Here is a 21,165-nt window from a genome sequence, read left to right as displayed (position 1 = left end):
ATAAAATGGTGCTAAAAGGGGGGAGGACAAGCAATGGAATGCAGGGAGCTGATTTGTGATCCAGACCCAACCCCATACAGTCTATTCTGGGAAGCTTGGACAAACAAAAGGGTTTTTGTGTGTGTTTTTTTTAAGTGTGTGTGTGTGTGTGTGTGTGTGTCTTGATATCACACCTGTAAATTGAGCATTTATTTATTTTGGAGCAAGGTGTGTTATGAAAAGCTACTGAAATCACACTTTCAACTCTCAGAAAACTACAAGCATAAAGTAGGGAAGTAGACTTATAAAATCTAAAAGCTGCTAAGTCTTCTTTATAGCAGGTAGATAGTCTAAGCCCCTTTAACCTAACAAGTAGGAACAAAGTCCTGAGGGTATGTTTTCTAACTCTAAATTTCATCAAGACATAAACTAGATGAGGAAGAAAAAAAAGATTTTTTTAAAAATGTACAGAGGTAAATATACCCCCTCACCGCCAAAAAAACAAACAAACAAAAAAAAAAACTGACTTACCTTCTATGTATCTAGAAGGTCTTTAGTCCTTTCAATAATTTCTGAAGGTGAAGGTAGAAATTATTATTCTCTTTTTCAGTAGGGAAAAAAATGAGGCTGGAAAGTTTAACTAAATTACTATACCTGAGGAAAAAAAATTAATTCTAAGAACCTTTGCTCTTAGAAATTTTGGTAAGACTGAGAAATGCAGATGGCCCTCCCTCTTGTGTGCAGGTCACATTTGTTTCCATACTTGTTACAGAGGTAAACATAACATAGCTGGCTAAATTAATGTTTCTTCAAAGATTCTGAAAATTCAAAGGCTATGACTATTTATCCTCAGAATCTGAAAGAATAATCTCTTCATGTTTCTTTCACATTCCAACAAAGGCTCAAAAATTTAGCTAGTTCTCATGAAAATTTTAGTGATGGACTATTGCTGTCGAATTTCTAAATGGTCCTGTTTCTCTTCTCACCTCCAGTGGCGAATGTTACATGCTGGCCCTAGAACAATCTAGTGCCTATTGTAGCCCCTCCTCCCAAAATCAAAAGAAAGGAAACAGTCACCAATCCAGTGCCAACCAGGGCATGCTCAAGGATCTGGAGGCTAAGGGGGCCCTGGAATTTCTATGCTTGTTGAATTCTTCAGGTGAACAACTATCATTCCCATCAACATAGTAAAAGACAAAAAAATTCATGTCGCAATTGCATAGACTGACAGATGGAAGTGTGTAGCAATACATTTTATATTACTTCCTTTGACAGCTACAGATTGCATGCCGAGTTTACCTGGGCTGATACATACATTCTGCACGTGGAGTGCTGAGAGATAATTTCTTGGAAATATTTTTGGATATCACAGAAATAAAGTACCCAGGTAGAAAAAGAAACTTCCTTGTAGTCCAAAGAAAATTTCTTCCTACTGTTCCAAATATCCTCTATAGTCACATAATCCCAACATAAGCATTTTAATGACTGCCAAATTTACTCTCAAATATGGATAGATCAGCCTGCATTAAAAAGGGCTCTCATCTGTTGGGTTTATGAAATGATTTGTAATCACTGACTCTAAGGGAATGTTACTTTTTTTTTTTAACTAAAGCATGAGGCTTTATAAGGGACTATATTTATATCATACATAAATAAATAGCTTGGAATGATTAAACTTGATATCCTAAATTTGATTTTCATAGTTAAAAAACTGAAATTGCACTGTAGCCTTACAGCAGTCCTAGATAACAAGCACCAGAGGCATAGAGAAACTAGATCTTCAACAGCCAGAAACACTGTGTCCCACCACTGTGATGACTGTCTTCTCAGCAACATTCACACCTGATAAGCACATTGCATGGATTAGAATTTTCAGACAGAGGAAAATATTTTTTGCCACAAGTTTCTGATGCCATTGGTATATTTTCTAATGAAGAAAAGATTTCTTTGAGGAATGTGAAATATAGTTAGTGTTTCCAGGAAATAATTATTCTGCCTTGATCGTTAAGACACTGAGACAGAAGATAAACTGCATTACTAATGGTGGACTAGCACAATATGGCTGCTTTACAGAAAAGAAAACAACACTCTGCCACAGAGTCAGAGCTTATGGCAGAGTCATCTGAAATCTACAAATCCAGTGCTGTGGGACAATATATTTATGATTTATAATTTTACGTCAACTTGACTGTGACAGAAAGTACACAGATATTTGAGATATTATTTTGTAAACTTACCCAGAAACACCCAGAATAAAGTGTTTATCATTAAAAAGGTTAAGACTGAGAAAAGTAGACTGCCCTCCCTCTCATGTGCAGGTCACATTTGTTTCCATACTTGTTACAGAGGTAAAAGAATATAGCTGACCAAATTAGTGTTTCTTCAGCATCAGACATCAAAATCCTAGAAATATTTATGAGCAATCTCATAAGGTTATACTTAATTTACAACTGTAAACAATACATAATTATTATTATTAAAGAGTCATTAAGAAATGTCTCTCCAAGTACAAACAAAAAGCAAAGCATCTACAGAAACTCAGGAGAAGGCAGAAGTGACAAAAATATTACTTCAGATTGGCTCCCCAAGGAGAGGAGCTAACAGGATCACCTCCAGACTGACCACCTCTGATCTCTGCTATGGGAACTGATCTCTGTGTCAAAAGGCCCTCTGTGGAAAGTGCTTGTTTTGTGAAACACTACTGAAAAGCACGTCTGAAACAAAAGTGGTCATTAGCCCTGACATATTCACTAGTTCCTCTAAATGAGCCCAAGATGTTCTCTGAGGAGACAGAGGAAGGAGAAGACAGACAGATGGGAACACACACACACACACACACACACACACACACACTACAGACAAGGGCTACAGTTTAAAAAATCCAGAAAAGCCAGTCTTTTTTCTGTGTGGTGATTTTAGTTCCCAGTTGAAACATCCAAAAATCTAAATACATTGTCAAGTCAGATTAATAAATGCCATGTTTTCATACATTGCTGGTTGCAACCACTATGTAAAGCAGTATGGAGATTCCTCAGAAAACTTGGAATGGAATCACCATTTGACCCAGCTATCCCACTCCTTGGTTTATACCCAAAGGACTTAAAACCAGCATACTACAGTGACACAGCCACATCAATGTTTATAGCAGCTCCATTCACAATACCTAAGCTGTGGAGCTAAAGTATGTGCCCTTCAACAGATGGATGGATAAAGAAAATGTGGTATATATATATATATATATATATATATATATATAATTTTCAATGGAATATTATTCAGCTTTAAAGAAGAATGAAATTATGGCATTTGCTGGTAAATGGATGGAGTTGGAGAAAAATCGCACTAAGAGAAATAAGCCAATCCCAAAAAACCAAAGGCCGAATGTTTTCTATGATATGCGGATGCTAATTCACAATAAGATGGGTGAGGGCGGGGGCAATAATAGAGTTATCTTAGATTAGAGAGAGGGGAGTGAATGGAGGGGAGAGGAAGGGAAGGATATGGGGGTAGGAAGGATAGTAGAATGAAACAGATATTATTACCTTATGTACATAGATGACTGCAAGACCAATGTGATTCTACAACATGTACAATCAGAAAAATGAGAATTATATCCCACCTATGTATGATATACCAAAGTACATAAATGCATTCTACTATCATGTATAAGTTATTAAAATATGAAAAATAAATAAATAAATAAGCGGTGGAAGAGGGAAGTCTATGGCAGTGCAACTGCTCTGGTTTCTGCCCACTGGGAGGGGCCTGGTAAGGATTCTGTGGGAGCCCTGGGAGTTTGAAAGCTAAGCATGGGGAAGAGCTGCAAGGTGGAGAAGAGCTGCAAGGTGTCATGTGTGATCAGGTATCTGAGGGTAAAACTTCAATCCTAGAACAGCTCCTGTATGGGAATCATGTAGTGGGTTCTGAGATGACTGAAACCTACTGAGATAGACCGGGAAGTGCTGGAGCAGGTGCATTCCTATAATACCCAGGGGCTTCAAAATGGGGCCAAGCTGCCACAGCCCTGCTTCTCCTGCACTGATGGCCACATCCTGGTCTACAGCACAGATGGCTGAGAGTCCTTTCAACATGTGGAGCTAAGAAGGAGACTGACAAATCTAAGGATAAGATGGAGGTCACCACTATGGTCCTGGGCAACATGTGTGACTTACAGGAACAGCGGTGTGTAGACCCAGATATGGCTCAGCATTGAGCCAAGTCAGAATAGTTGGAGTTGTGGAAGGTAACAGTAGCTGACCACCACTCCCTTCTGGAGCCCTTTGTCTACCTGGCCAGCAAGATGACCCAGCTCCAGAGCAAGTATGCCTTCCCCCTCAGCTGCAAGAACAAAGGCAGTGGATCCTTGGATGGCTGAAGAGCTACCATTCCTTCTTCACTCTCCCAACTCTCTAGCTTCTGGAGCTCTAGAGGATGGGTTGAGGGCAAGGGGGGTACATAGGCAATCTGTCCTTGCTGGTCATCAGTTGGGAGCACACCACTAGGTCAGGCATCTGGGTTTTCTTAGGCCAATGCCACTTTTCTCTTTCAACTCTGAGAAATGCAGACAATTTTGATTAGTGCCCTCTTCCCATACTCTCCCTGCCTTACCTCCAAACTTACATCAAATTTTTTCCACTGTTGCCTAGATTTGTGGGTCAGCATCCCTTATATCTGCCCTGGACAGGAAGCAGAGCTATCATGCTGAAAGTGCCCAATTTAGGATTTGGGTTCTATTATAGGTGCCCCAACTTTCTGAGCTTCCTACCAGTCTCACACACTCACACACACACACTCTCTCTCTTTCTCTCTCTCTCTCTCTCTCTCTCTCTCTCTCTCTCTCTCTCTCTCTCGGCACTAGCCTGAACTTGAGAATGGGTATCCAGGTATTGTATGTGTGGCGCACATGTGCTCACTCGTGTTAGCATTAGGAGAAGACCCATCCCTCACTAGACCTTTTTCCTAGCCTATTCTTAGCTGGAAGGGGCTAGGCACCTAGGAGTATCATTTTCTATATGAACTCTTCCCCTGCTCCCAACTGTTTCACATCCTCTTCCCTAAGCAGATGGGTCTCGTTGGTTAGGGAATGGAGAGATGACTGGGCCAAGCAACAAGCTGACTGTGACCCAGCAAGGTCATTCCCCTTTAGGCATTGGTTTTCTCATCTCTAAGTTGACAGGAGCTGCTTAGATAATCTAGATCCTTTCCAATTGGATGACCTTCTAAAGCCAAGGGCTTGAGCCACCTGTGACTGGCCCCCTTGCTTCTCCCTTTTCAATGTGCTATACCTGCCAGCCTTGAGGCTAGACACATCTCTCCCTCCAACCACCAGAAGAAGGAAGTACACTTGCCACTCTGTCACTTGCCAGTGTGGCCACTCATGCCCAATCTACCCATGTGCCCTTCAGGGCTGGATTTTACTCCTTCCTCTGGATGTTTTCATCTAGTAGCTGGACTATTTGTATCACCTATATTTATATGCCTGCTGCCATAGTGAAGGCCGGACAAGGTGCTCCTCTAGCCCTTATTACCTGAGATGTCTGAACAGAATCAGGAACATCACTAAGCAGCTGATTAGGAGCCCCCAGGCCTTCCTTTGGGGCTCTGGAGCATGGTTAGTCATGCAGATGTGCTATCAAGTGAGCATAAAACCTCCAACCTTCCAGTGCACTCTTCGTGCTTCTGGTGTACACCCCTAACAGGTGAGACACTACGGCCAGGTGACCTCCAGTACGCCCTTTCTCCACAGAATGGGAGCAGTGAGCAGGGGCAGATGCCTAGGGCTGGGCAAGGAGCAGGCATCTAAAGGCTCAGGCTCAAAGTTCATTTATTGGTATGTTGGACACAATAAAACCACAACTGCTATTATCAAAAATAAATAAATAAATGCCATGTTCTCCAATTCAGCAATAAAGTAAAATATATCACAAAGGAATTCTGATGTGCAGACACTTTGTAACAGAATAGAGGTAGATTCAAATCTGCTATGGTTTGATTATGTCTCCAAAATTTAGGTGTCATCAATGTAAGAGTAGAGTATTAAAATAGAGGTGGGCCTTTCAGAAGTGACCAGGCCATGAGTGCTGCTCCCAGTTAATGAGATTAAGGCCCTTTAAAAGAGGCTCCACACAGCATAGCTAGTTTGTCCTCTGCCTTGAACTATGTAAGGACATAGCAAGGAGGTCAAAATGTCAGACCTTTAATCTAGGACTGTGATTGCCCAGACTTTAAAACAGTAAGAAATAAATTCCTGCTATTTACAAATTACCTGTCTCAGGTGTATTTTCTTGTAACAGCACAAACAGACTGAGGCATTTCCTGATCAAATACTACTTTTCAATTAAAAGAATTTGGGGAAATCAATCTAAATTCACCTGGCTCTATTTAGAACGATGAAAGCAACGACTATTAAGGGTATGTGCTACTCAAAAAGTCAAGGAAACTTCTCAAGGTTCAGCTTCTATGGGCTTACATGAGGTCCACTGGGAAGCAGACACCACAGAAGCCTACTCACCACGATGTCCTCAGGAAACGTGTCTCTGCTAAAGGAGCCATCATCAAACATGACCTCGTAGAAGGTTTGTGATGTTACAGCCATCACCCTGCAGCTATAATACCGTGTATTGCGGTGCTTCGTGATGACCGTCTGACCCACAGAGATGGCCTTCTCGCAAGCCTTGGACTTCTGAGAGATGGAAAGAAGGAAGAAAAGAAAGGACACAAATAAAAGAAACACTTATTAAGAAAACAATAACTGATTTGGCCAAGGTTTTTTAGATTTTTAAAATTTAGGATTAGAGAATCATTTCAAACTTAAAGCAAGATGCAATACTCTAAATAGTACAAACACCACTCACATTTGAACCTTTACCCAGACTCATCTAGTGTTGGTTATTTATTACTATCATTAATATCTTAACGTTTGATTTATTGCTTGTATATTCTTTCATGTGTTTGTGTGTGCGCACACGTATGTGCTTATTATATACAGGAAATAAGGGCCAGTTTTTTATGTATATGCCTAGCATGTTTCTCTTTTATCATTTGTAAGCTACCTATATTGTGGGACTTACCACCTAAACACTTGGTGTTTATTTTCTAAGAACAAGGATATTCTCTGACATAACCACAGCTCTAGTACAGTTATCAACTTCAGGAAATATGTATCTATCACCAGTGCTCCCATCAATCAACTGAGCCAATAATGACCCTTGTGGTATTCCTCTCCCTAACCCAAACTTCCAAATACAACATCTAGTCCAGTTACATATGGCATTAGTTGCCATATCTCTTCTTTGTGTGTGTCATGGGTGGGGTAGGGTACCACAGATTGAACCCAGGAATGCTTTACCACAGAGTTATATTTCTATCCCTTTTTGATTTTGAGACTTGGTCTTTTGAAACTGCTGAGGCTGGCCTCCAACTTGCAATTCTCTTGCCTCAGCCTCCCAAGTCTCAAAGATTATAGCATAATGAACCATTATGCAAAGCAATTACTACATTTCTTTAGCTCCATTTAACCTGGACTATTTTCATAGTCCTTTGTTTTTTTATACTAGTGATACTTTGGAAAGATATAATTCCTCCTTCCCCTGCTTATCAATTGAGTATTTGTCTGATGTTTCCCCATGATTAGACTCAGATTACAGATGGTGATATTTGTCTTTCTTGGGATATTTCATCTGGAAATCAAGTTCACAGGTCACTCAATGGTAATGTTAATTTTGATCCTGATCAAAGTGCAGTCAAACTTCTCTGCTTAATTACTATTTTTTTCCTCACACTAATAACAATCTGTGGAACACATTACCATGAAAATATCCTGTTCCTCATACATCTATGTACTTAGATGAGTCTCATTTACTTATTACTATGATGGTAGTGTGTGCTAACTGTTTTGCTGCAGCACTCCCTCCTCATTTACTAGTCTGGCATTTGTAAATGGAAGTCTCCCTCATCTACCCACATTCACCCACTCAGCATCCATCTATCCATCCAGTCAATCATAATCAGTAAGAGCTGATTAGTTCCTTCTCCCCAAATGCATAAAATTCCAACTGCATCTTATTAGTTTGGTGCTTGCTCAAATTGTCCCAGATGTAGACAATGAGAGTCCCTTCAAGCTGGTTCTTGTAACATATCTTTCTAAAGCAGTTCCTTCCTATCTGGCCTGAGAAGTTGTTCCAGAATCATCTTGCTGCATCCCTAAAATTAGCGATTCCAGGAGCATGGTTCATTTCAGAGGGGAATTCTGTGGTGCCCAGAATCACAGAGGGACTGGAGCTGCTCACTGCAATAGTCTGGGTAGGAGATGAAGGCCTGGAGTAAGAAAACCGAGGACAAAGATGCTCATGATTTGGATAAAAGGGCAGACTCCAAATTAAAAAAAAAAAAATGTTCCTAAGGGTCTCCTACTTGTAGAATTAGTTCAGCCATCTAGTTTCCCACAAGGACACTTTCTTCCTTGAAATCATTCCCCTATGACTGCTGGTCTAGTTGGGAAATTATTTTCTGCCATTAGGTGTGTGAACCCAGGGTTTCACACGTGCTAGGAAAGTGCTCTAACCACAAAGCTACAATCAATTCCATTTTATTATTTTTAGTTATTTATTTACTGCGGATTGAACTCAGAGCCTCATACACAGTAGGCAAGTGCTATACTATTGAGCTAAATCCCTAACCCTTTTTAACATTCTCTTTCTCTCTCTCTCTCTTTCTTGTAGTACTGGTGATTGAAGCTACCTCCCCAGCACTCCCCATTTTTTTATAGTTGTTGATGGACCTTTATTTATCTATCTATCTATCTATCTATCTATCTATCTATCTATCTATCTATCTATCTACTTATTTATTTATATATGGTGCTGAGAGTCAAACCCAGTGCTTCACATATGCTAGGCAAGCACTCTACCACTGAGCTACAACTCTGGCCCACCTCCCCAACCCTTTTTATTTTAAGACAAGGTTTGCTAAGTTTCCAAGAACTTATGATCCTCTTACCATAGCCTCCCAAGTAGCTGTGACCACAGATGTGTGCCACTGTACACAATTGAGGTGTATAATCATTTCGATGCAGCAAAAAATAGTAATTCAAATGCACTATACCTGAAGTAGAAATTTTTACTTAAATATTCAATGACAGTATAACATACATGCTAAAATAATTACCCAGTTTCCTACTTCATTTCCCTGCCCATTCCCTTTAAATGCATCTAACTTTTCAAGTAAGAGAATTACACAGATATAACAATTAATAAAAGTGGAGGCAAAGTCTACAGAGTTATATAACCCCCAAATTGGGTCCATGACAGCTGCTTAAGGTTGTACAGGTTATAACTAATTCTCGGAGGCCACATTTACAACCTGTGTGGCCACACACCCAGAAGCCCTCAGTGACTTGTATTAGGGCCAATCAGGGCTTCACCTTGGTAGAACATTTTTGCAGATGTTACCCTCTCTACCAAAGCTACAAAATTAAATGACTATATGTTACTATGATATTAGCTCTTCTGTGCATATTTTATTAAAACTGAAATGCTTAATCAAAACAAGATAATGTGGTTTGGATTTGAATTCTAAATTCTTAATTCTTACTAGTTGATGGATCTTAGGGATGTTACTTGACTATTGATACTTACATCAAAATTCTGCTTTAAAAAACAGGATAAACTACATAAAATACCTCAATTCAATGCAGAACATATCTGAAGTATTATTTTTAACCCTGGAGTAATAATCTACTCTTCCTACTGTACTGCAATAACTGGCATGTATGTGCTGCACCTTGACTTCACAATGACAAGGCTCCATCCAGCCCCAAGTCAATTCTGATGGAACAATCCCAGCCCCTGCTCTTTTTTTTTAAGTATTTATTTATTTTTTTAGGTGGACACAATATCTTTATTTCATTTCATGTGGTGCTGAGAATCTAACCCAGTGCCCCACGCATGCTAGGTGAGTGCACTAACATTTGAGCCGCATCCCCAGCCCCCCAGCCCCCTGGCTCTTTACCACATCTACTCCAAAAGCCTGTGGCTCTTGTCCAACTTGGGTACATGGCCATACTACCTAGAAAGGAAGCCTTTGTTGACAACTCTCCTAAGACCCTGGTCATAGTACCCTTCCATTTACTGTCCCTCTTACAACAAGATAAAATCCACAGGTGAGGATCAGACCTTGTCTTCTGACCAGCACATCCAGCACAGTGTCTATTATACTGCTGCTACCAGATGAACAATGGGTACATGAATGAGTGATGGAGGGAATGTATGAGTGAAATACATATCACGACAGAAGCATTTTCAAACTGGAAGAGAAAAGACTGCAGTTATTCACTTTCTAGAAAAGGCAAAGACAGAGAAGAGTTTTAGGAAAATATTCCTCTTTCTTGGCTTGAGCATGTATATAAATAGGGAAAGGGAGGAAAAAAGGTCTGTGATGAAATTCATAGAGTCTGAGAAGCGGAAGATGTCAGTCAAGGGAAAAGAAGGGTGAGACAAACTTTATAAGGAAAAGGCTAACTCCAGATCACAACCATTTTCTTCCTGTTTAGATCATGAAATTTATTCAGATTGGCTGGCTAGAAAGATGGCCAGCACACAAATTAAATATATAAACTTCACCTAAATAAAAATTCTCATAAGCTTCAAGCATGACCATTTCATGGAGTGTACTAAGGAAAATGGATTCTTTCTTAATGCTATTTTGATAGTATTTCTGATTTATTTTTGCAGGAAAATTTTATTGACAAGCATATCTCATAACTGATTATATACATCCTCAAAAATATTTCCTGTCAGAAAAGCCTAAAAGCTATTGATGTTAAGAATGTCATTTCTGATCAGAGAAGACAGACGCTATGCAAGGGGATCCATCAGATTAATGGAATGGCAGTGTTATATTGAGGATCACTGTGCAGGCTAAGGTTGTGAAAGTCAAATTTTCTTTAACATGGGATAAGCAGAAATGAACAAACAGTAGCTTGAGAAAAACATCAACAACAACAAAAAAACTTCACTTAAAAAATGCTAGAGCCAGTTAGGGATGCTAGGAATATGAAGAAAATGTTAAGAAAATGCTACAAAAATTCCATAAAGGCATAATGAGTTCCTGGGAAATGATACATCCAGAGTTTTCATATGTCATATATAATAGCTACTTAAATCCTTCTAGTAATGCTATGAAGTAGTTGCTATTTTGAATGGAAGATATAATGGGGCAATCAAGTGACTTTCCCAAGACCTGAGAGCCAGTGAGAGGCAGTTTGGGGTGTTGCTCTTCTGTGACATGAGAGCTGAGTATCATCAACCAGGAGAATGAATGTTGGAGGCTATCAAAGGAGAAATAAAGTCAACCATGAAGGAGGACTACTGGAATTTGCACAGTTGCCTAAAAAAGTTACATTTCCTTCTTCTTCCTTTTGTAACTTCCATTGACTAAATACCTCTTCTGTTCCTGATATCTGATGAGATACTTCACACATACAAAGTTATTTAACTTCCTCAATATATGCACAAGGTTGCATTATCAACTTGGATATGCAACATATCTGGTGATTAAAATGCAGAATGTATAATTATGTATGCTCTTAGTTTTCATATGTATACACACACACACACACACACACACACAGTGAAAACTTTACAAGTTTTCCCTCCTCCCTATTTCCACATCTTTGCAATGTGACTTTGCAGTTAGTTCCTCCCACCATGGGATGAAATCTATTTTCCATCTTTTGAACCTGTATTAGATTATGGCTTAGCTTGCTTTGGCCAAAAGAAAACTGCAGTAGGGTAGCAATTTAAACTAAACTCTTTGTTCAAGAGATTTTGTACATTTCTGCTTTCTCTCTACGAACAAACACAAATTATCTTGTAGGCAGGTGAGAAATTACATTGACCACAGCTATCTCTGGACACATGTGAGAACTCAGCCAAGATCAGGTAAGCCATTCTGCAGCTGACCATAGTCCATGAAGCAGCGCAGTATGGACAGAGAACCATACAGCAGAGCACAGCCCAAACTAATGACCTATAAATCATGAGTAAATAGTTATCATTGGTAAAAGCCACTTGTTTTGTAATGCTTTGTTAAACACACACAGAGACACACATACACACAGATACATAGAAAAAAGGAATCCTGAGGAGAAAATATACTATACATAGCAATCTTTCAACAACAGCTTGGTAAAAATAACAACATTGCTACCTATATAATGGTATTTGTATACTGAGTCAATAAAAGGGCACAATGGAACTTAATGAAGACACCTCATGAAGGGGTAAGTTATGGAGGCAAAAATGTGTAATTTTTAGTGACCATACCTGACATAGAAATCTTAATTTCAATATGAAGGGTGGACCATATATACACTACATTCTCAAACATTTCATCCTATTGGTTTTTGACAGAGAACAGAGAGAAGTTACCTCCAAAGCAAGATCTCAGAGGGAAAAAGCTCTGCAGTAGAATGAGGGAAGATTCCAGAATGGGCATTCTCTTATCAGACCTGGCAAGGCTAACTTAAGTTCACCTTGAAGGAGAGTAATCCAATATCTTAGGGGAGATGAGTACTGGGCAAAGAAATCCCTTTGGGAAAATCCCTCACTGGGTTCTGCATCTATATTACCGTCATAAAGGTATAAATCCAAATAGAGTAATATACAGAGACATTCATGGAGCCAGCAAATCTGAAAAGGTGAAGAAAACAAACTAAATCACTTATGACAATGAACAGGCTAAAAGAGCATGCTTCCACTTTATGTAATAGACCTTTCCCCTTCTCAACTTTGTTATTTATAATTTCTAAGAATTATTAACCTGTGAAGTATTATTATATTTTTTTCAAGGTATTATCTTGTCATATCTCCCACAAAGATTGAAATAAATAAATTAGTACAAACTACTCTTTCACCTAACTTATGCAGCTGAAGTCACTCATCTGAAATTTCCCTGTTATACTTAAAGCTTTTTTTGTAAAGTTAAGAGTTAGATAAAAATCCTCTACTCAGAAAAACCTAAGACCATAGGGCTTCATGAAGAAATAATTGCTCTTACTGCACAAATGCAGACTCATAAAAATGTCAGAAGTATTTAATTTTCTGTATGTATGTTTGTTCATATGTACTTTTATTTCTCATGAGTTTTTAACTACAAACATATAATATGATGGGAAATGGTGGTAAGTTTCCCAAAAGATTTAAGGTTTTATTCACTTTAATATCTGTAGAAGTATGATGTATTACATATTAAGGAGAAAAAACCCAAATATCTAAGTTCTTTTCCATCAGAATCATGAGCTCACCATGGAGGCGATAATCCTGCATGGTCAGTGAACAGGACTGGGAAGGGAGAACCATCTTCAGATGTAGCTGAATACTGATTCCACTGAAGTACTGCCAAACCCTGTCAACAGAAAGGCACTACTTGCTACCTATTCTGAATGGCAAGCAACTTACTTCACAAAGAGTGAAGATGGGAGTTCACATTAGATTGGTAGGGCTGGTAGGGACCCAGTGCTAAGCCAAAATCTGATGTGAGCTTCTCCCAGAGTCCTATCTGATTTCCTTAGATGCTAGAAAATATGTGAGCCTCAGGTACTAGCCTATGAAGGTCAGCCTGCAGAAACTCATGGGCTCTTTCCTTTCAGGAGTTCTTCAGGTTTCAAATTCTCTGCTAAAATTTGGGGATAATTATAGTTTTCACACAATTCCAATCATTTACAGAAAGATTTATGTGTATGTACATAGAAATTACCTAGCTCAATCTAACATTTATATGGAAATGCAAAGGACCTAATATACTAGGAGGAATTGAGGGGAGGGAAGAAGTTGGAGCATTTACAATTTGGAGGAAATAAAATGAGAAGTACTTATTCAACAATAAGATGATATAATTTAAATGACATCAGATGGGATATTTTCAACAGAGAAGCAAGGGACAGAGGAATCCTACATGTTCTCTTCCTGCCTATAAAATAATATCTACCACACAAATTACTGTGAGGAATATGTAATAATGTACTGTATATGAACATGCAGAGTACACTATAAAAGACAATATATACAAATGTTAGCTATTTCTATTACATTAAAAACCCTTATCTAGCTGGGCATGATGGCACATATCAATAATCCCAGGGGGGGTTGAGAGGCTAAAATAGTAGGGATCACAAGTTCAAAGCCAGTCTCAGCAACTTTGCAAGGCCCTGTCTCAAAATATTTAAAAAGCAGGGGTGGGGGTGTGGCTCAGTGGTAAAGGGTTCAATCCCTGTTGGCAAAACAAAACAAACTTATCTAAATTTATATACTGTACCCAACAAGGTCACTTGAGCAACAAAGTTGGGGGAAAAAGCAATTGTACTTCAAAGATACAATGCTTGACAGACACAGACACACATAAACTTCTAAGTTTTACTGGATTTCAGGAGAAACAGAGAAAGGAACAGGAAAAGGAAAAGTAGCTGAAAGCTTTCACTTCCACCAGAACTATCACAGGAGAAGCATGGATTTTGCCTATCTGTCATGTTAATCAAAAAAATCCAATCTTTAAAGACCATTATTAACCATGCAAACTCATATGCATCTGGCAGTCTGTCTCATGCTAAGTCAATCTATGTCTCCAGCACTGTGCTGACAGGTGTGTGGGGCATGAAAAAAAGGCAAAGAACTGACAGGTCTTACAGCAGTAAACTGGTCCTTCCCAGTCTCATGCCTGTGGACTCTATTGCACAGGGTTCATCTCTGTGGTCCTTATAACCTCAATTAAGCTATTTTTTCAGCACCCAATAAAAACACCACTCTGTTCCAAATAGGTAATAAAGGTGAAAATTGAGAGCAGACTTTAAGGTATAAATAAAACATTGTTGAATATATGGGTTTGAAAATTTTATACTTCTTTAAATTCCTGAGAAACATACAGAGTAAAAGGAGACATACTAAACCATAGACCTACCTGGGAATCAAGGAAGGACAAACAAAATGGGAAGTAACTCATGAGGGAAATAATTCATGAAGCAGAGGGTTTTACTTCTCTCTGCCTCCTGCCCCAAATAAAGGCTTCTGAGCATCAGATCAACCCTGCAATGGCTAAGAGAAAAATTAAATGATATTTTATTGAAAAAAGTTAGAGAAATTTCTGTTTCCTGCTGCTTTAAAACTTCACTGACCCTCTATACCCAGCATGGGACAAGATGAGAGGATACATGATACGTCACGATGGAAACAAGTAGACTTCAGATAAGGAATATCAGGAAACTGCCCATTTTACCTGGAAAGGGAGGAAGTACTGATTTCTATGTGAGAAATGTGCCACATTATTCACTGAGATGGTCCCAATATTCCAAGGAAGAGCAAGACAATAACATTGGGACTTCCCTAGGCTTCACTGTCTTCTGCACAAGAGGCTTCATGAGACACTTTGAATTAATCCAGAGATTTATGTATCATGCTGGATGACAGTACAGACTTAGAGAATACCCTTTTAATATAATTTTTTTGAAGTTATATTATTTAATTGCCTTTCCTATTGCTTGCAGTTAATAGTCTTAAAACTTATACTTTCATTATATTTTGTCAGTATCTATGGATTTAATTATAACTATATCATCTAATTACTGTTTCAACATGAAGGAACTGAAAACTCCACCTCTTGTGCTTTACAAATGTGGGAATGTTAAGTGCCCTTTTCTGTCATGTGTCTGCTCACACTACTGTATCCATGGTGCTAAACTCTAAAACCAAAGTTAAAATATGGGACTAGTGTCACTACTTAATTTTCTTAACAAGCTATCAGATGATACTGCATGCCTTAATTATTAAAAAAAATATAAGAGTACAAATTGCTGAGAAGATTTAAAATTTTCAAGGCTGAGACATATTAATTCTGTGAAAAACTAAGTGCTTTACATGAAAACATCCTTACCTATGCTAAAAGATGTACAAGATGAAGTGACTTTAAGTTGGCCCATGAAAGTGACTAAGTATCAAGTGCCCCATGTACACATTTCCTAATGCAGTTGGCCCTTACAGGAGAATTCTGTCTGCTGACTACTTCATGGTACAAATAACAGAACCAAGTACAGAAAGCAACACGGACAGTTTTCTCCTGATGATTCTGATGAGTCTATTTTGATGATTAAAAACCAAACCTGGGCCAAGAAGCTTTTTTTTTTTCCTTGAAATTCCCCACCCCTCCCAGCTTAGGTTAATATGGAATTTTAAAAGACCAGGAAAAAAAAAGTTCAGGCAAATATTCTGTCCTATTAAGCCATATTATTCCATAGAGAACTAAAATAACATTTTGAATGAGATGAAAACTTATAAAAGTTCTATTTTGTTACAAAAATAATCAAGTTAATGGTCTTCATTTTTTTCCCTTGGGGGGGGGGGTAGGGGGGTTACTGGGGATTGAACTCAGGAGCACTCAGCCACTAAGATACATCCCCAGCCCTATTTTATATTTTATTTAGAGACAGGGTCTCACTGAGTTGCTTAGCACCTTGCTTTTGCGGAGGCTAGCACTGAACTTGAGATCCTCGTGCCTCGGCCCCCAAGCCGCTGGGATTACAGGTGTGCATCACCGTGCCATGCAAGTTAATGGTTCTTAATTTTCTTTCTGAAATATAAAAGCACAACTATTTAACAAGTGTTTATTCTAGCGTATGAAAATTTTATTGATGAAAAATGCTTATACACTATGATTATCTTGAGGTTTTTGTTTCTGTTATTTCAATTAATTTTTAAAACTTTTATCAATTTTTACTAATTTCTCCATGTACCCTTATACATTTTCGAGCAGGTGAAAGTTTTTGAATATGATAAAACTCATGAATTTCCAGAATAAAGCAAAATAGTTCTGCTATAGGAAAATTTTCCAAGTTGTCTCCCAAACTAGATGTTTAGCACCATGAGCCAGACCATAAAAAAACGTTTCCTTCCAGAAATCTGAATTTAAAGAAAATTATGGCAGCAGACCCATCTTCTCTGAAACGTTTTTCACATTGAATAAAGTTGAATTCCTGTTGTTCATTCAATTTTAACCTGGAAAACCAGCACTTTCTAATAAGGTTCTGCATAGCAAGACACAACAGTGTGAGGAGAAAGCCTCCAGAATGGGAGAAAGTAGTCAGGTACTATTCTAACAAAAGATTAATATCCAGAATATACAAAGAACCTAAAAACCTCAACACAAAAAACAAACAATAACCCATCCAATAACTGGGCAAATGAACTAAACAGATACTTTTCAAAGTATAAATGGCCAACAAGTACATGAAAACAAAAATGTTCAACATCTTTAGCCATCAGAGAAAATGCAAATCAAAACTACATTGAGATTCCATCTAGCTCCAGTCAGAATGGCAATCATCAAGAATACAAAAAAATTCTGGCAATGATGAGGGGAGAAAAGGAACTCTTATACACTATCAGTGGGATAGATCAGTATGGAGGATCATCAAAAAACTAAAAGTAGAATCACCATACAACCGAGGTCAGCATACTTTAATGATACATGCATACTCATGTTCATTGCAGCACAATTCACAATAGCCAGGTAATAGAATCAGCCAAGGTATCCATCAAAAGAGGACTAGATAAAGAAAATTTGGAACATATACACAATGGAGTTTTATTCAGCTATAAAGAAAAATAAAATCATGTAATTTGCATGAAAATGGACCTGGAAAGTACTATGTTAAGTGAAATATGGCAGACACAGAAAGACAAACATTGAATGTTTTCTCTCATAAACCAGAATGAAGACCATTAGGATACAGGAAGGGGATTGGGAAGACATTGGGGAGTAAAACTGATCACATTATATGCACGTACAGATATGCCACAAGGAAACACATTATTTTGTACAATTATTATGCCCCAATAAAAAGATTTTTTAAAAAGTAATTTCATATATATCAACTGAACTCACATCAGTATAATATCAGAACTTGGAGGTCTGGATAATTCTCTCAATGAGGCCTCAGCATTGATTTACAGGGGTACACAATAAAAAGGTTGAGCAGGAATCTGAACACAAGAGTGCCTGAAGCCAAGATTATTCTGACCATACCCCTATCACAAAATGCTAACAAGTCTTGATCCTTTGTGGTGCAATGACAATTCAACTATCCAGAATTATCAGTAGTTATGGCCCTGTGAGTTGACTTCCCAGATTTCTGAGATTTAAATCTAATAAGACCTTATCAAATGTTTAACAAAATGATTATTTTTCATTTGTATAAAGAGTCTAGTGTTCAACCATTTTTATAGTGATCTTTCCAAAATCATTCTAAAATCTCGTTTCCCTTATTAGATTATGCTGGGGTATTTTGAACCTGAGTTCCCTCTTCAGGATTAGAAGATTCCTATTCCAGATTCTGAGTGTGCTATTTGGTGATGTCCTCAGCATCAGTCCTTTCTGGGAATTGTCCTTGGCTGAGAGAGAGATAACTCACAGAAGTTCATACCTTTTTCCAGGGGTAGCCTGTGTCCTCAATGTGTTGTTACAGACCCATAAATTCTACCTACCCTTCAAGGGCCATCTCAGCTTTACAGCTACTTCTGGGACCCCCTGAAGTATCTGTTGACATCTCACTGCACCTCAACTTCTCCCTTTGCCCAAGCTTACTTCCTTTGCCCTTCTTCTACTTTTCATTCCATACCTCAAGTGATGATCCCAAAGGTACTCCCTGATAAACTATCTGCCTTAGTTGCTGCTTCCCAGGAAATCTGCTACACCAAAACTACAAATAGGACCAACTGCTCTGCACCATTACAGTCCCTGATATGGTCCACTCTCTAAAGTGATTCAAGGTAGGGGTTGAGGACTTTCACTTCCCATCAAACTATTAATTGTTGATCTCAGTCAAGCTAACTTACATGCTATCCTTTACTTCTTGCTGATATGAAGCTCTAATCTCCCAGTTTTTAAAATTTCAAATATGCTAAATTAATTCACACATTTGAATCTCACCTACAAAAACATTAACAAGGCCCTGAGTTAAGACCTAGAAAGTACCTTTATGATAAAAGGCACATACCATCTTCCTTTGGTTCTTTACTGTTTAATTCTGGTTTATTAAGTTGTGTTTCTGATAGTGGAGGTTCATGAACAAGATATCTCCTAATAACTAAGGTTTTACCAAGGTTGCTTGTTAACACAATTAAAAATATTAAAAAACTGAAAAATAGTGTATGCCTCAGCCCCAAAGGCTTCAAGTTATCACAGGGGCTTCTCTGGGATTTTAGGCAAACAAGCATTGTCTATTTGCAAATCAAATAAGGTGTCTCAAATAACATGTATTAACAAGTTTTTTAAGTTCAGTTGGATGTTTTTGGGAAGTACACCTGAAGTTATGTTCTTTAATCTAACCAGATTAAAGGATAAGAAATCAGAGCCTGGGAAAAGGATGTACTCTAAAGAGACATTGTTCTCAGTGACCTAGGAAATGACCCCGATTTCTGCCCCCAAATAAGGAGGATGCGGGCTTGCTGATCCTAAAATGAAAAAGCCTTTTGTTAAGAGTAAAATCTTCTATTGAATGGAGATAGAAACTACCCATAAAGAGTAACTGGAGTAATACCAGCTGAGAAAGGAGGTCTGTGAATTCAAAGCCATCCTCAGCACAACAACACAAAACAGGGCTAGGAATGTGGCTCAGTGGTCAAGTGCCCCTGAGTTCAATCACTGGTACCCAAAACATGCCCCCCAAAAAGAGAAACTGGAGACTGTAATCCCAGTAGCTCAGGAGGCTGAAGCATGAGGATGACAAGTTCAAAGCCAGTCTCAGCAAAAGCAAGTTGCTAAACAACTCAGTGAGACCCTGTCTCTTAATAAAATACAAAAAAAAAAAAAAGGGCTGGGGATGTGACTCAGTGGTAGAGTGCCCCAAGTTCAATCCCCAGTATCCACACCACACCCCACCCCACACCTCACCCCCCCCCGGCCCCCTGCAAAAAAAAAAAAATAGTAACTGGAGGGCTGGGATTGTAGTTTAGCAGTGAAGCATGTGCCTACCATGCCCAAGGTCCTAGGTTCAACTGCCAGCAATGAAATTAAAAAAAAAAAGAAAAGCAACTGTATGGTACAAAATATGGTTTTCATTTGAATCAAAGTAATGATCAAACCAGTGTAGACTGTGTTGCAATGGATAGTTCTATGAAGGAATAGTGAGCAGAACAAAAGCCATATTGAGATATTCAGGGCTGGGGTTGTGGCTCAGTGGCAGAGCACTTGCCTAGCATGTGTGCAGCACTAGATTCAATTCTCAGCACCATGTATCAATAAATAAAATAAAGGTCCATTGACAACTATAAAGATTTTTTAAAAAAGATATTCAGCCTCTGCTCTATTCTGCACAGTCTCTCCATTCTGATTACCTTCTGTATCCTCAGCTGATTAGTATTAAAAACTGCAATGGAAACACCTACTGTCTCTTCCCACAAATTTAAAAATCTCTTGAAATACTTGATTTAGCTTCGAAAGTGGGACTGCAACCACTGCAACTGCTGCCAGAAGTGGGACTGGTACGAAGACCGTTACCAAATGATCAGATTTTGATAGAGATCTAGACATGGGGAGGTCAGAGGGTAGGCTAAGTGTGGCTCAACAGAGACAGAAGACCCTCTGGCTAGAGGCTGAGAGGTTGTTGTAAGGAGTGGGCTGGTGTCCATGAAACTTTCCCTCTACATCCCACACCAGGTCCTATGATTAATTGGCAGGCTCAGCAGAAGGTGGGTTAGCTTAAGGCTCTCCCTGCACTGGGATAAGAAAGAGAGAAAAAAATGGAATTACCAAGGGGAAATAAGCCCAGAACATGGGAATTTACTAAAGATCTCCTGAAGTACTGCTCTACTCACAGAAAGTATAGTGGAAAATGGCTTTATGTTCACCAACTTGGTCCTTCCCAAGTAAATTGCTAATGAAAATGCAGTAAGAAAGCAAATTGAGGGGTGCTGAAGACTTAAAAATTTGTAATGGGATATATTTAATACTGTTGGCAACATTTTAAAAAAATCTCTATTTTCGGAGATCCAACATGGCGGCGGGCAGAGAGGCAGCGTTTTCAATATCCCCCCAGTGATGGGGTCATAAAGACGCATAGATAACGCTTAGATTCTACCAACGGAGAATCTCCTAGCAAAATTCCACTGAAGAGAGACTGGCTGGGAGCTACTAGGATTTTTT

The 21,165-nt window shown here is 38.7% G+C and overlaps 1 protein-coding gene and 1 pseudogene across 1 annotated transcript in view; one reads left to right on the top strand and one right to left on the bottom strand.

Moving 5' to 3' along the window:
* Kdm4c (lysine demethylase 4C) overlaps positions 1-21,165 on the bottom strand; it is a 406,229-nt gene that overhangs the window by 36,943 nt on the left and 348,121 nt on the right. Inside the window, exon 18 of the mRNA XM_058579703.1 lies at positions 6,491-6,661. Within this exon, the coding sequence (XP_058435686.1) occupies positions 6,491-6,661 (171 nt within the window). The remainder of the gene's footprint in view (positions 1-6,490; positions 6,662-21,165) is intronic.
* LOC124093422 (NF-kappa-B inhibitor-interacting Ras-like protein 2) lies at positions 3,789-4,367 on the top strand (annotated as a pseudogene).

Source organism: Marmota monax, unplaced genomic scaffold (assembly GCF_021218885.2).
Source record: "Marmota monax isolate L192 unplaced genomic scaffold, Marmota_monax_Labrador192_F-V1.1 WCK01_AAM20220418_F8-fsc00124, whole genome shotgun sequence".
Taxonomy (NCBI): domain Eukaryota; kingdom Metazoa; phylum Chordata; class Mammalia; order Rodentia; family Sciuridae; genus Marmota; species Marmota monax.
Note: the sequence above shows the minus strand (reverse complement) of the source record. Positions and strands in the feature narration are given on the sequence as shown.